Source organism: Pyrus communis, chromosome 5 (genome assembly GCF_041283825.1).
Source record: "Pyrus communis isolate YQ-2024b chromosome 5, ASM4128382v1, whole genome shotgun sequence".
Taxonomy (NCBI): Eukaryota; Viridiplantae; Streptophyta; class Magnoliopsida; order Rosales; family Rosaceae; genus Pyrus; species Pyrus communis.
In genome coordinates this window covers 7950774-7966359 of record NC_142569.1, presented here as the reverse complement: position 1 = coordinate 7966359, position 15586 = coordinate 7950774, and the positions used below count along the sequence as shown (strand labels likewise).

Below are 15586 nucleotides of genomic sequence, written 5' to 3'. Positions count from 1 at the left end.
TGTTCTTTTACAGGTACTCAGAATTTGTGCATCTCCTCCACATATGATGATGAGCAAATTTGGTTCCAACGCCACTCATAAAATTTGGAACCTTCATTTAACTTTCAAAATCTAGAGACTTTCAGTCCCACTCCACAAGCATTGATTGTATAATGTATTGAAATGTAAAATTGTCAAGTAGTAAAGTTTCCAATTTTCAAACTACCAAGTACGTCATAACAGATGAGTTCACACAGGAACAGCAGTGAGGTCCCTTGCACGAAGAACTTAGGGAGTTATTTATCGATCTCTGTTGCCATGCTCTTTGAATTATGCTTTTCGAGCCATTGTTGACACAGTATACTTGTATGAATCGTTCAATTAGCTATTCTTTGTGTTCCGTTTGCCTCTAGTTTGTGCAGCAGTTCGAGCTCCTATAGCTCTTCCGCGCATCCCTTTTCTTCGCTACATGTTTATTTTTGTCGTTTGAATAAAAGATGTGTGCGAAAATTATTTTTCCTTATAAAAGGATTTTCGATAAATGCTAGCACCCAAGGATCAATACGCGTAAACAACTCTAGGATTAAGGTATTGAAGTTAGGGTTTAGAACATTTCTAAGCAAGCGATAACAACTCTATACGAAAGGGGACTACATGGAGGGCAAGGGCGGAGCCAATTACAAGGCTCCCTTAGGCTATAGCATAGAGAGAGTTTGGTTATTCAAGCTTAAAAATATTAATTTTTAGGTTAGTTTATGATTTTTAATTGTCATATTTCACATAAGAAATGAAATTTTTTATTAGTAAGCCTATTTTTAAGAATAATAAGAGCTAATAGATGTTAAATAAACTCATCACTTTAACCAATATTATATTTAATAGTAATAAATTAAAACTTCCATATCACAAATCGTTCCTTATTTTATTCACTTAAAAGCTTTGAAGGCTAGAAACCTAGAAAACATAGCATAAAATTCTTGCTTCAAATTACTACATTCAAGTTTTTACTATTATATAACTTTATGTAGGCAACATAGGATTAAAAACTTGATTTTGTAGTAATAATTTTAGCTTAGCCCACCAACCGAATGATTTCTGGCTACGCCATTGATGGAGGGAAAAAATTGAACATCAAGAAATGAAACCTCTGATGTTCGATCGGAATATGATTTGCTTGTCATAATCCATGGTTTTAGCCGCCACCGATGTTCAAAATTATGGGAGTTGTATGATTCATCTATACCAAGATAAAAAATATCTCATCGTCATGGATCCCTTACATAATACAAATTTTAGAGTATTTCAAATTCTCATTTTTGTATGTATGGATTCAAGGGAGTTGTAATTGAAAAAATATTACATGTTTGAGAACTTTGTATTATAAATTCAAAGTCAATAAGTACATAACTAAATGTACAAAATAGAGTAATGCAAGTTTCGAAATTTTGGATCAGAGAGAAACCCTTGTCAAGACAAAAGCTATTGGCTCGAGTCCTGTCAGTCCCAACCTAGAATTCGATAAATCGTTCGAACTATTAAATACATTCAATTCCTGTTTTGTTTTTTCGGATTTCAAAATTTCAACTTCAGTTTTGAACAAGGTTCTAAAAAATGTTAAGCACTAGTCGGACGGCAGGTTGGGACCTAGCGCCTAGGCGGTTAGGCTGGGTTTAGCGGGCGCCTAGGCGGACTAAGCGGATTTAATTAAATATATTATATTTCGTGTAAATCAGTGTCTGTTTATACTTAAAATATGGATAATTTCATCATAAACTACAAAATAGAATGACATATATATTATGAACTATTGGAACATAATGAAAACATGGGGAACAAATATATAATGTGTGCTCCTTTAAGTATTCAACAAGTCTCTTACAATTTATTGAAAAAATTAAATGCAAAAGGAAAGTTATCTATTTTTTGTCTAAGTGAGTCGCAACCTTGACGAATGTCTAAGTGGGTTTAGGCGGTCTAGACAGGCGCCTCAGTAGGTCTATATGTCATTTCTTAATTTTCAAACGTCTAAGCATTAATCGAGACGGTAGCCAACCGCCTAACGTCTGGATGGAGCTTAAGCGATGCTAAACGGAAATTTTAAAAAACAGTGATTTTGACTAGCGCCGATTTTTAGAATAATGATTTTGAATCCGTTCTTTTAAATCAAAATGGGTTAAAATCGGATATTTCTATCAAAATTGCACCCTATATTGTAAAACACAAGTACCGTGGATAAAATAAAAATGGAAATGCGAGGGAGGGGTGGCGTGATGGCGTGGCATAACTGGGATCATTCGTATGATGAAAACTTGCTGAAATGGATAAGCCATATTTTTCTGAGAATCTGCACTGTAACTATACACTCATTTGATATTTGCAAGTAATCAAATTATCACAAAAAAACCTGTTTGGATGGAAGGAAAATCAATCACTGGAGAATAAAAGGAAAGTTAGTTAAAAGAGGGAAAAGAAAAAAAATGGAAAAAATGATCATACAGGCACAACCAACACACTCTTTCTCACTCTGCTCATCTTCCGCCTATAACTCCGCCAACCACCGCCAATTTGGAGTGAGAGTTAGCGTCGGAGTCGAAAGAGGACCAACGCCGTCGTATGCTAATTGGATCCTCTTCTCCAGATCTCCATCATTGTCCACCATGTCCAGCACTGGTAGAAGCAGCAATTGGATGATGAGGAGGAGAAAGAGGAGCCACGACGTCGTATCATCACCTTCTTCTTCGAGATCTTCTGGCCGCGCAGCCGCCTCGGGCTCTGCACCGCCGCCGCCCGTTACGCCAGTTCCGCCAGCTGCAGAAAAGGTCCGTTCTTTCTCTTTCTCTATTTTTTCTCTTTGATTTGATTCTCCTTCTTCTTCTTCCTCATGAGTTGGTCGCATTACTGCAGCAAAGGGAGGTGCCTGAACTGCAGACGCTCCTCCGAAGATTCTGGAAGGTGGCGGCTCCCTATTGGTCCTCCGACGACAAGGCGCAAGCGAGGATGCAGCTCGGCGCAGTCTTCGCTCTCACTCTCGCCACCACCGGCATCAGCGTCGGCTTCAATTTCCTCGGCCGTGACTTCTATAACGCCCTTGCCAGTCTCTCTCTCTCTCTCTCTCTCTCTCTAATCTGTTAAAATCTTATTGGTGATTAATTAAGTTAAAATTTGTACTGAATTTTGTTCCTTTTTGCTTGAACAATTGGATTTTGATGATGATTTGAAGACAAGGATCAAGAACAATTCACGAAGCAGCTGTTTTACTACTTGGGTGCCTTTGCTGGTGGAATTCCGGTGAGCACCAATTGCTTGCTGCACTTTCACTTAGGTATCCCTCCCTCTGCTTTGTTTGTTTCCCAATTTTTCGGGTCTTCGTCTTCGCCTCCATCCTTCTGTAATCACCAGAAAGGAGAATACAAAAGGCAGCTTCTTGCAATTTATAATTAAGATATTTTCAAAAAGAAGACAACATGAGAATAATGAACGGTGAAACTATTACCATAGGTTTGTGTCAGTAAATTGCAACCCACACTGGAAAAAAAATTAAAGCTGTTAGATGCATATAGTTTTTCCGGTGTTTCTGCTCACAAGTTTCCACTTCTTTGCATTTTGATCGTTGCCATTGGGTTTGTATTCGTATGAATGTTGTTGATTCGTTTGCCTGTGCAGTTACATGGAAGTTGGAACAATGACCTGGTCTTCTGATATATTTGTTTCTTGTGTTGACAACTTTTTGTGCAGATTTTTGTGTTGCGAGATTATGCAAGAGAAACTCTTTCTTTGAGGTGGAGATCTTGGATGACAAAATATTACATGGATCGTTACTTAAGCAACCAAACCTTTTACAAAATTCAATCCCAATCAATCATCGATAATCCAGATCAGCGCATTGTTGACGATCTAAGTTCGTTCACAGGGACTGCCCTATCCTTCGCCTTAACACTTTTCAATGCTGTGATAGATCTCATCTCATTCAGTAACATCTTATTTGGTATCTATCCTCCGCTGTTTGTTGTTCTACTTGTATATTCGATTGGTGGAACAGCTATAAGTGTCTTTCTTGGAAAGGTAATTTTTTACCCTGTTTAACAGAACAAATATTTCCCATGCATGCAATTGAAACTCGGTTTATTGAGAACGCTGTATCTGTGTTTTCAGGATTTGGTTTCTTTAAACTTCATGCAAGAGAAAAAGGAAGCTGATTTTCGTTACGGGCTCGTGCGCGTCAGAGAAAATGCTGAATCCATTGCTTTCTATAGTGGTGAAGCAAATGAAATGCAACTTTTGCTACAACGCTTCACAAGTGCTTTCGATAATCTGAGTGTATGAATAGCTTTTATCTTCTTCTGTTTTCACTTCTCTGCATGCAGTCATTAGCCTTTACGCTGAGGACTCCTTTTTCTCTCACAAATTTAAGTTGATGCAATGCATTATTGTTTTTGTGTGTGTACTTAATCACAACAAAGCATCCTACACAACTTCAACTTATATTACTCTCTGTTGATGTCACCTCCATCCCTTTGGTGATCAACAAAAACAATTTTTTCCAGTGATATCTGTGCCTCATTCCCGAGGCTGAGCTGCATCATTAGGCCTAAGAATTATACAGTTATGCTTAGGACTTCCTGTTAAAGTTAATTTTGGTACATAAATGCCTGTGAGGTTTGATCTAGAGCATGATGTTCTGTTTGCATTTAGTAGTTTTACTGCTTTATAATTACTGTGCATGTAGATTGTTATGCCATGCACATCCAGTTGGTTGTGTTTTAACTCATATTCCGACCTTGCAGAAATTGTTGATATCTTCAAGAAATCTCGAGTTTTTCACCAATGGATACCGCTATATTATTCAGATTCTTCCCGCTGCTGTTGTTGCCCCTATGTATTTCTCGGGCAAAATTGAGTTTGGTGTCATTAATCAGTCAGTATCTGCTTTCAGTCATATTCTTGGAGACTTCTCCCTTATTGTCTACCAATTTCAGTCTATCAGTGCATTTTCAGCTGTAATTGATCGACTTGGTATTGTCTCTGTATCTTTCTTTATATATCTGCTATAACGAGGATCTGTTACGTTACTTTGATATGACCAGATAGAACTTTATAAGGAAGCTGTCTAATTTGCATGATATAACGGGGTCTTAAAATTGAACAAATGTGGATTAGAGTCTCACTAGAAAGAAATTGACAGAATAATGACACATTTTCTTATCGATGTTCTAATCTCTATTCAGGGTTAATGTCTTCCTTGATTCAGTCAGATAGTTACAGATATCATTTGACCACATAGTTATAACTTTTTGTATTTGTTCAGGGCATTTGAAGCCATCTTCAATAATATTTGTTATGACTAGGGATGCAAAAACTACTAGAATGTGACCAAAATTTCATCTCAACTTTTCTACTCTTCACCATAGCTTTTATGTTGTACTTACCACTTTTTTAAAACAAATTTTTTATACTTGAAGTTCTGAAGTTAACTCTTCAAGTTAATTAGATTATTCTATCGTTTACAGATTCGTAATAATATATATCTCATCATTCTGTCTGACCTCGTTAATAAATTTACTTATGATGTCCAATATGGCAATGCTTTCTCTTCTGGTTCCACGCAAGGAGATCTTTACTGTCGTAGATGTGTTTTAACTTTATAAACTTATTTACCTAGTGATATTTGACATGTACAGGTGAATTTGACGATGTGTTGGATGGCAGCAACTTGGAACGCCATTCAGACCCCTCAGAAGGGATACGTCTTATATATGGTAACGTCAAAAGTTTATCTGAACTGGAGTCAAATGGATCCATTCCCATAGAAAAGCAACAAATGTTAGTGGATATAGAGAACTTGACTGTGCAGACTCCAAGTGGTACTACATTGGTTAGGGATTTGTCATTGGTAATCAACAAGAATGAGCATTTATTGGTTAGTAACTCCATTGTTCTATTGAATTTATCATTAGTTTCTAAATATATCTTGACTGGGTGCTGAACAGCTTTTCCGGTACATGATCATTTGAACAGGTAACAGGACCAAGTGGGAGCGGTAAAACATCTTTGTTGAGAGCTATGTCTGGTCTTTGGAGTACTGGAAAAGGAAAAATCATATTCTATGTGAAGGACAGAGAAGATAATCAACCGTCCATTTCTTCTGGTGTGGCACATCTTGAGGTAGATACTGGTAATGATAAATATGGGGAACTTGGAAGGCCCTCAAATAGGAATTATAAAGGCATATTTTTCCTTCCTCAAAGACCATATATGGTATTGGGAACACTTCGCCAACAGTTACTTTATCCTACATGGGCTGAGGATGTGATTTCCACAGCGGGCAGTACTAAACCAACTGGTATGTACTTCAATTCCTTTTGCCACAAGTATAGAAGTTTTTAAACGTGTAGATTTGTTATTTCATATTAATCTCAGTATATCATATATCATGGTATGTGTTCTGAGGAAGCCGTTATTCAGCTGTGACAATTGTTTTGTAATTCTTGCAGGGTCACTTCCTTTCTTGATGCAGGCACCAAATTCGGAACATACGAGTGAAAATCCTAGTAAGCCCACAACGGAGGACCTGATACAGGTTTTGGAGGATGTCCGACTTGGCTACATATTATCCCGATTCAGTAGTTTGGATACTTCATATGAATGGTCTAGTGTTCTCTCCCTTGGAGAGCAGCAACGCCTTGCTTTTGCACGTTTACTGCTTTCGAAACCACAGTTGGTTCTACTGGATGAATCTACCAGTGCTTTAGATGAAGCCAATGAGGTACTACCATGCTCTTTCCTAAGACTTTCAAGATTCTTTTGTTTATCTTCCTAGTCCTTCCCACATGTATTGGACTTTTCAGTCCAAAGCATCTTCAGGAACTATCTCTAACGTATTGGACACCTTTATAGTTAAACCTCATTAACCGTTTACTGGCATGGAATGGATGCCATACATGCAACAGTTAGTTAAATTTCACGCTATGCACACGAACACCTGAAACGAATAATCTGGTCTATAAAAAGTTGAAGAGTAGGGTACTGAACTTGTTCCAAGTCTGTTCGAAGTTTCAGTTTTGTACCACTCATTCGATATCATATGCATACGATGTCCACCTGCTTCAGTTTTTTCCCATGAGGCCTAGAAGCATAGTTGTTGAATCACTATGAAGATAACATGATATAATTCCAAGTTATAATGATGATCTCCCGGTTTGGCAGGCTCATTTATATCAGCAGATTGAAAAGGCAGGCATAACATATATAAGCGTTGGCCACCGGCGAACTCTATACGACTTCCACAAGAAGAACTTACGGATATCCACCGCAGAACCCAGCAGCGCCGAACGGAATTGGAACGTTGAATCCATCATTCAAGAACCCTTGTACAACTTATCAAATCCGTAATTGTAGTTGCCTTCACATGGCATGATTTGCTGCCTGTCTTACATTTACGTCCCTCGTTTTCTCTTAAATGAGGAAGTTTCGAGCTTTTCATAAACTGCAGAAGGTGAAAAATTGTAAAACGCCAATTTCCATATCCGATGCTATGAGTCAACAGATATTTATGCAATGAAAGTAGTTCGGCAAATGTGCTTCTTGTCTGTCTTTAAATCGGGCTCATTTGAAAGTGCTTTTAAAATTGTTGAAAGTGCTTTTGGTGAAAATATTTTTGCAACGAATTCATTGTAAAAGTGAAAAACACTTAATCATTTTAAAAGCATTTGCAGACAACAAATCTTAGAACGAGTTTGAATAGAGTGATGAATTGGCAGTTTGGCAGACTTGTCACATTTTTTTAAAATTACAGATGGGTTGTGCGTGGTTCAAGCAATTGGTAGGGCAGTGTACCTGTCTTCTTGCATTCGAGTTCAATCCCGAAAAAAAAAAAAAAAAAAAAAGGCTTGCGACACCGAAAAGTGTAAGATTGTAAATAGAGTAAAAATACAAATTAGTGGTCGGTAACACTCCTCCAAAGATAATTTTCAAACCACAAACCCCTTCATTTCCAATGTCCAAATATCCAAAAGATGTAAAACAAAAGGGAACAAAAGAAGCCATCACAGGGGAACACAGATCTTCAGTCCTTGGTAGTTATTCAGATTAAACAAAACATGTTCTTTAAAAACATGTACTGAAAACTGAAAACGTTGCCTCTAATCTCTTTTGCCAAAGGCCAACACTGTCAAAAGTCCTCACATATATTAAAAGAAGCAAAAAAACCAAGACAGTTCAAGGGAGCAACATCAAACTTCCAAGCCAAATCTTCTTTGGAGTTACCAGCTGTGTCGTTCAAAAACTCAAAATCCAGCTTCATCCCGAAGACAAGCCCTCTAGCGCTACACCATCTACCCATACTCACCGTCTGTACACATAACCGACACCTACCAAAAGCAGTTCCGGAGAAAACAATACCATGATGCCATCACCAACTTTTCTCTCAAAAGTGGACGCCATTACAGTTGCTATACACACCATTTAGGGAGCCATTGGATGGCTTGAAAGCGTGTCCGTTTTGGTGGGGTTTCACTGTCACATGTCCATTACTCGTCCCATTTGCAACTGGCTTTGGTAGATGGCCATTGTTTTGTGGGATTGTATTCGGTTGCCTGCATGCTGCTGATATTAGTCCTGTGAGTGTGACAGAACAAGAAATTAATCCCGTTAGCCAAACTAGACGCAACTTAAAATCAAGCTTCCTGATCACAGAAAACAGATAGAACGGCCAATGCTATGCTACAACCATTGTCGTTCTCTGACAATGAACCACTCACATAAAAAAAACTAAAGTGATCTCTACACTTATTCCGCAGTGCATCCCCATGTGCTGAAGAGCTGGTGTAAAGCACAATTGTCTTATTTGGTGCAATGTACCCTAAGTTAAGCATTCGGAGACTTTCACAAAGATGCAACCAAAATTTCATCCAGACCTCTGGATGTCTTACTAAATCATCCAGATAAGTTATTAACATAACAGGGTAACTAACACTTGACAGAAGAATTTTCTCATAGCCGCAACCTTTATCGATAGCATCATTGCTTCATGAATGTAACATGGCCTGACCGAAATATAGTTCAGACCAAAAAAGAGGAAAAAGAACAAAAAAGTACCTAAGAACAGAGAAGAAGGTTTCCCAGGCCTTGACTTAAATTCAGGATGGAACTGAACGCCAACAAAGTATGGATGTGTAGGCAGCTCAACAATCTGCATTTATTTAAATATTTATATTTCGTAAGTAAAAGAATTGTTCAGCAACTTGGATCCATATACAGCTATCAAGGTATGGTTACCTCCATGCGCCGACCAGTTTCATCTCTTCCAACAAATGATAAACCAGCATTTTCAAGTTGCGATATCATATCAGGATTGACCTACACATAACAAAAAGTCTGCTTCATGAAAGAGAAGACAACTCAAGACAATTCCTCTTCTTTATCATCGTATGTCAGCTATGTAGAATGCATGTAAATTACATGTGCTGACCATGAACAAAACTTACCTCATATCTATGTCGGTGTCGTTCATCAACAGATGCCACATTACCGTACCTAAACATAAACCCAAAACAAATTGCTATATTAGCATGATTGACGAACAGGGTCCATGAAGTTTATGAAGACGCATACATCATACATATATGTACTGTATATATAAGATGTTAGCTTAATCAATTCGAAGTCCTCACAGTTTTGCAGATTTGCAGTCATTAACCTTGAAGTAAGTCCTCCTAGACCCCAGACGCATAGTTCCTCCCATATGAGTTTTTGAACCCTTCCAGTTGAAAGGAAGACAGCTTTAGAAAAACTAAAGCCATTCAAGTATAAAAGTTATATCACCTTATGAACTAGTATAGAATTGCATACCTCTGGCATAAATATGACACAAGGACTTGTAGTTTCGGAATCAAATTCTGTGCTGTTAGCATCAGCCATACCAAGAACAGATCGTGCATACTCAATGACAGCAATTTGCATTCCCAGGCATATGCCAAGGTATGGAACTTTGTTTTCGCGAGCATACTTGGCCGCAAGAATTTTCCCTTGCACTCCTCTATCTCCAAACCCTCCTGGAACTAGAACACCATCAGCACCCTGTAATGAAGACCATTTAGAGGATCAATGAAGGAACTACTGCCTGAATATACAGCCAATTTAACATCATGAAAAATGACCATCAACGGAAACGATTATTATAAAAGGATCACCTTCAAAAGATCCCATGCAGCCTTGTAAGCCTCAGGGGCCTGCAAGCATTAAATTAGTAAATTAAAAATATTAAGAGAGCGGACAAAAATGCTTTTCATTGGGGAAGATTTTGTTTCGCTAAACTAAATTTATGGCAATATGGAAAGTTAAATTAGCGCCAACCTCTTCAGCAGTAACATCTTCAAGGTCACCTGCTGCAACCCAATCTACAACAAGTTTGCGGCGGCAAGAAACAGAAGCGTGCAAAAGAGCCTGGAACAAGAAGCTAAATATTAGAATCTGATCTCACAATTTTTATACTATGCAATTCATGGTATAAGAGGTCTGAAATAAAATAAAAATGAGATTACAAAACGATTTACCTTTAAAACAGAGAGGTAAGCATCTGAAAGACCTGTGTATTTTCCAACCATTGCAATTCTGACCTGTAAAGCATACGAACGGTTAAGATCAAGATAATGGTATTACATAAATAAAAGAAATCAAATCCAAAATTGAGGAACTCTTGAAAACCCACAGGATCATGTAAATTAGCAGAAATTTCTGTCCTGGTTGTCCATTCCTTCAAATTTGGCTCTCTAGCAACACTGTTAATTAAGGGAAGGTTAAAAGGTAGTTTGAAGCAGCATATAATTGTTACTCGTAGAATGTGGGAGCATCCATGCAGCAAGTAAGAGAGCAAGATATTATAAGGAAAACAAATAATGAGTTTGCAAGACAAACCCAAGAAGGTTGAATCCTTTCAAGATTGCTTCGTGTGCCTTCTGGTCCTATTTGTGACAACAGAAGACCAAAAGATAAGAAAACAGAAAAAGACAGAGTGAAAATTTTATTGTTGTAATTAAGTATATTGCCAAATTTATTTCAAAAGCACCGTACTTACTCTTAAAAGCAAAGGGATGTGCCAAATGTTTGGAACATCATAAAGAGTTACAATATTTTCAGCCTGCATAAGGCCGTCACCTAATTAGTAAATAACAGTTAAAGTCAAAGGAGAAACTTTAGCATTCATATTATATCATTATGGTACCGGCACATGGCAAAATTGAGCGAGTTTTGCTTTAACGTTCTCCTCAAGTGGCTGTCAAAGACAAAAAGAAAACTTGAGATTCTGCAGCCACAAACTACTGAAAAAAGAGATCTGGAGAGGAAGGCAGAAGACAAGACCTTTGTACTCCTACAAGCTAGAATATTAGGTGTCAAACCCTGTCCTCGGAGTACCCGAACACTGTGCTGTGTAGGCTTTGTTTTCTACAAATTCAATATTTAATCAAAAAGTTAAATAGAGCAGGTATGACTGCAAATTAGTCAAAAAGATGCATACACTATTGACAGGTTCCAGATCAGTGGAACTGATAACTACTAATAACCTGCACAATGTTTATAATATAGCATAATAGACACTGTTTCGATTACCTGTTCACCAACAACATTGAGAACTGGCACAAGACTGACATGAATCAAGCAGAAATTTTCACGTCCTACAACAAAAAACATTTTCCAAAGGAAAACCAGTTAAATCAAAGAGATAACACATTTAATTTATATACATATATGTAATACAAGAAGCTATGTTGATCACGTTCATTGCCTTACCTACACGATATGAAAACTGGCCAAGGGCCTCAATAAAAGGCATTGATTCGATATCCCCTGCAATATGGGAAGCAAATTTTTATTTTAATCTATTTCGATAAGATTGTATTTAAACTATTTAGCAATAGGAAAATACCTCATCCTAAACAACTAACAGATTTTAATGTACCTATAGTTCCACCCAATTCAATGACACAAACATCAGCTGGACCTTCTTTCCCATCCACAGGTACCATTGCCACACGCTCAATCCACTCTTGGATGGCATCTGTAATGTGTGGAACAACCTGGTGTGAAGGGAGAAATAAAAGTCAGGTACAAAGGGGGAAAATTATTCAAATATTGGAAGGTGAAAAAAAAAAGAATGTTGATTTAGACCTGGACAGTCTTTCCAAGATAATCTCCCTTTCGCTCCTTGTCAATAACAGACTGAAAACAACCAAGATAATAATTAAAATGATGAAAGTAGTTTGGCATGGCTTAAATGATTCTTCAGTTATATCAAAACTTCAAACATATCTCCACAAACCAAAAGGAGCAAGTAAAATAACCTGATAAATTTTTCCAGTCGTGATATTGTTGTCTCGGGTCAGAGTCAGATCTAGAAACCGCTCATAGTTTCCTAGGTCAAGGTCCACCTTCAAAATCAAAACAAACAGGTCATGCCCAGAGCATTCTACCTTAACAACAGAAACCACCAAAACCCACAAAAGTTAAAGAACAGCATGCAAGATTAAATCCATTTATCAGGCACACTACCTCGCCGCCATCATCTAAGACAAACACCTCCCCATGCTCAAAAGGAGACATTGTCCCTGCATCCGTGTTTAAGTAAGGATCTGCATACATAGATAAAACTTCACATTAGCAGGTACGAAAGTATGAAGAAGCACCAAAATTCCCTTGTTTAATAAAAATAAAAGTAAATTGTATAAGAATATGTGGTAAAACACCCAATAAGTTCGATGCATCAAAAACACACATTTCAATATAATTTCTCCATCAGAGAAATTGGCATCCAAAAATAGTATAACAGAACTATATTCAAGAGTTGGGTCCGTTCGAGATCGCTTCTCCAGAAACACTTGTAGCATATAAACACTTTGAAAATTTTATTTAAATCAGAAGTGCTGCCTGAAAAATTACTTGGAAGTGCTTCCTAAAATGCATTTGGCAGGTGCTTTTGCAGAAAGCACTTCTATGAGTCATAAGAACCTTAAAAAAATTTATGCCAACCGAGTCAGAAACACTATTGGCTGTCAGAAAGAACTTGTATCCCTTCCACAAACAATCCCAAACAGGCCCTCAAGCTAGTGGAAGAAATTGTACTGTTACAATGTCGGAATTGATAAAAAAAAGACACCAGTCCTAATACAACAAAAAGAAGCTTTGCAAATTTGTTTTGTACACACATCCAAAGGATAAAACAACACGAAAAGTTGCACATTTAAAACAAAACCAACTGGGAAAACACTCTATAAAAGAGAAAGGTACCAATTTTGATGGATGTAACACGAAGGCCGCAGGCTTGGAGGAGCAATCCGATACTACTGGCTGTGACCCCTTTGCCGAGTCCACTAACAACACCACCCGTCACCAACACGTACTTCATTTTGTCTATTTCTGTCACAAAAATTGTATCTTTTCCACAAACAAAAAAGGAACCTCCCTCTGCTTACTGATGCTATCAAAATCTGAGAAAACCCAACATGTCTAAGACTCAGGCAAACCCAAAAAATGCAGAATAAATGTAGTAGCAAGAACAAGTAAGACTAGCACTACTTATAGGCTAATCAGTTATAGCCAGTGAGACCCAGTTGGTGTTTTTGTCTGATAAAACCAAAGAATAATAATTAAATTTTCCTACCAATGAGAGGCTAATCTGCATAGATATTATGGGTGCAGGCTAGATAGATAAAGAGGAATGAAAAAAGAGAGAGAGAAATCAAACCTTGTTAACAATGGCGGTGTTTACAAAGGGCTTGGTCCCCTCCTAAGCTTTGCTCTCTGGGATTTGATGTGGGTTCACAAACTATCAGATAAATACTCAACTGGGTATCGCCAAAAATCTACAGAGAGTATGAAACCAAAGCCAAAACCATAGAAAACCGCAAAATCAATGCAACTTTTTCTCTTTTGATTCTTCTTTTTTGCACTTTTTTTCTGTGGAAATAATGGAAACGGGGGAGAGATTGGTATGGCTCTCGTTAAACACGAAAAGAAGGACTTGGAATACAAGATAGAGGACCAAGGGCCTCTCCTTTGTTCTTGTGTCACCAGGCGGCGGGTGGCGGAACCCAAGCGCTTAAGAAGCCAAAAAGACCTTCGCTTTTTGACTTGTAAAAAACCCAACCCAAGACATTACTAAGATTTCCATTTTATCTTTCTTTCTTTAAAATAAATGAAATATAAAAAATCTAGGAGCAGTTACAGTTTTTTTAGGGTTTTTCTAGAGGACCCTTTAATTGGTTGTTTAACGTAGGACCCTTTAATTGGTTAATTTACATGATAAGTTTATTAATTTGTAACCGATGATGCCACCCAGCGCTATGGTTTTGTGATATTTTTCTTGTTAGTTTTGGATGCAGGTCATGTGTATGGCGGGGAAAATTACTCTCATTCATAATATCTTTATGTTTACAAACACATAAAGAAAACGACGCAGGTCTCACTGTAAACCGGCGATCAAGTACCTTGAAGACCATAAACTGGATCAACTAGGAGAGTGATTGATCGATTTCCCTTGCTTACTTCTCATGTTTATAAGTTCTTTGATTCTTCACTTCCCTATTGTCATAGTAAGTGAAGATTAGAAGTCTGAATTTGAATTTCGTTAAAGTTACTAAATTATATGAAAATAAAATAATAATAATTCATATAAGATGTTTAAAATTTCACCTGAATCAAAATTATTTTCAGTTTTATGTTTTATGTTTTATGTGTTTTCTATCCAACTAGTTTGATGTCTAAAATCTATATTATTTTTTTTCAAAAATAATTTGTTGAAAGTAATAGTTTATGAGAAAGGTTGATAATTTCAAAAATAATGTGAAAGCGGAATGAGTAGACCAAATGAATTTCTGATGGGTTATTCATTCATGAATTAGTATTTCATTGTGACAACATTTTAAGTTAATAATGCATTGTTATATGATAAAGAAAGTTAATAATGTATTGTTATATGATAAAGAAATTAACACACATAATAATGTATGTCACAACAGTATAAACGATGTAAGTAATTCTTATCAAAATGAGGTAGTTGAACACCTACAAAATAAATATCGTGTGGTCTCCACTTTTATTTTATATTGTTTAGTGATTAGAAAGCTGAGGTTAAAGGTTTTCATTTTTCACTTTACCATTTTTAAATGAAATTGCAAATATCTAGCGGTTAAACTTTTTAGGGTTTCCAAGAGGGGGACCCTTCAATTGGTGGCTTACTAAAAAGTTTATGGGCTTGAGGGAATCGAATCAAAGGATTAAAAGATAAAAAGAGCCGAAGAGTATCTTATCTTTCAATTTTGTTTGTTTCTTTTTTCCATTTTAGCCATTCATTCACACCAGACAAACTAGGGATTTTAATAATAATTTACACAAAACCAGACACGTGGCAGTGACCATGTATCTAGGGTTCACTGAGTCACTGACACTAACATATGCTGATATGCTTCCATGCCTCTGTGGATGCATCTGCCCAATAGCAATATCCACCTATCCCGTGTGCAGAACGAGTCCCTTCCTCTTTGTTTAATATGTTCATTTTCTTAATTAATCTACATTATCCCTTACTTAGGTTACATCTTAGGACTTTCTCTTAATC

General features: G+C 37.1%; 2 protein-coding genes across 2 annotated transcripts; one reads left to right on the top strand and one right to left on the bottom strand.

Moving 5' to 3' along the window:
• Nucleotides 1-2198: 2198 nt before the first annotated feature.
• On the top strand, nucleotides 2199-7552 carry LOC137726081 (ABC transporter D family member 2, chloroplastic). Its single transcript, XM_068464945.2, has 10 exons — nucleotides 2199-2798; nucleotides 2884-3073; nucleotides 3200-3267; nucleotides 3715-4041; nucleotides 4132-4296; nucleotides 4764-4992; nucleotides 5658-5896; nucleotides 5995-6319; nucleotides 6471-6742; nucleotides 7183-7552. The coding sequence occupies exons 1-10, from the start codon at nucleotides 2457-2459 to the stop codon at nucleotides 7366-7368; spliced, it is 2343 nt and encodes a 780-aa protein (XP_068321046.2). The 5' UTR covers nucleotides 2199-2456; the 3' UTR covers nucleotides 7369-7552.
• Nucleotides 7553-7940: 388 nt separating this feature from the next.
• On the bottom strand, nucleotides 7941-14182 carry LOC137725293 (uncharacterized). Its single transcript, XM_068463930.2, has 22 exons — nucleotides 13715-14182; nucleotides 13258-13457; nucleotides 12523-12602; nucleotides 12315-12401; nucleotides 12142-12192; nucleotides 11933-12050; nucleotides 11764-11820; nucleotides 11584-11648; nucleotides 11335-11418; nucleotides 11198-11248; nucleotides 11051-11113; nucleotides 10891-10937; nucleotides 10685-10754; nucleotides 10530-10592; nucleotides 10330-10419; nucleotides 10167-10205; nucleotides 9826-10053; nucleotides 9648-9733; nucleotides 9462-9510; nucleotides 9253-9333; nucleotides 9073-9166; nucleotides 7941-8592 (listed from the first exon to the last, which is right to left on the bottom strand). Exons 2-22 carry the CDS (start codon nucleotides 13373-13375, stop codon nucleotides 8402-8404), a joined length of 1812 nt encoding a protein of 603 aa, XP_068320031.2. The 5' UTR covers nucleotides 13376-13457; nucleotides 13715-14182; the 3' UTR covers nucleotides 7941-8401.
• Nucleotides 14183-15586: the final 1404 nt, after the last annotated feature.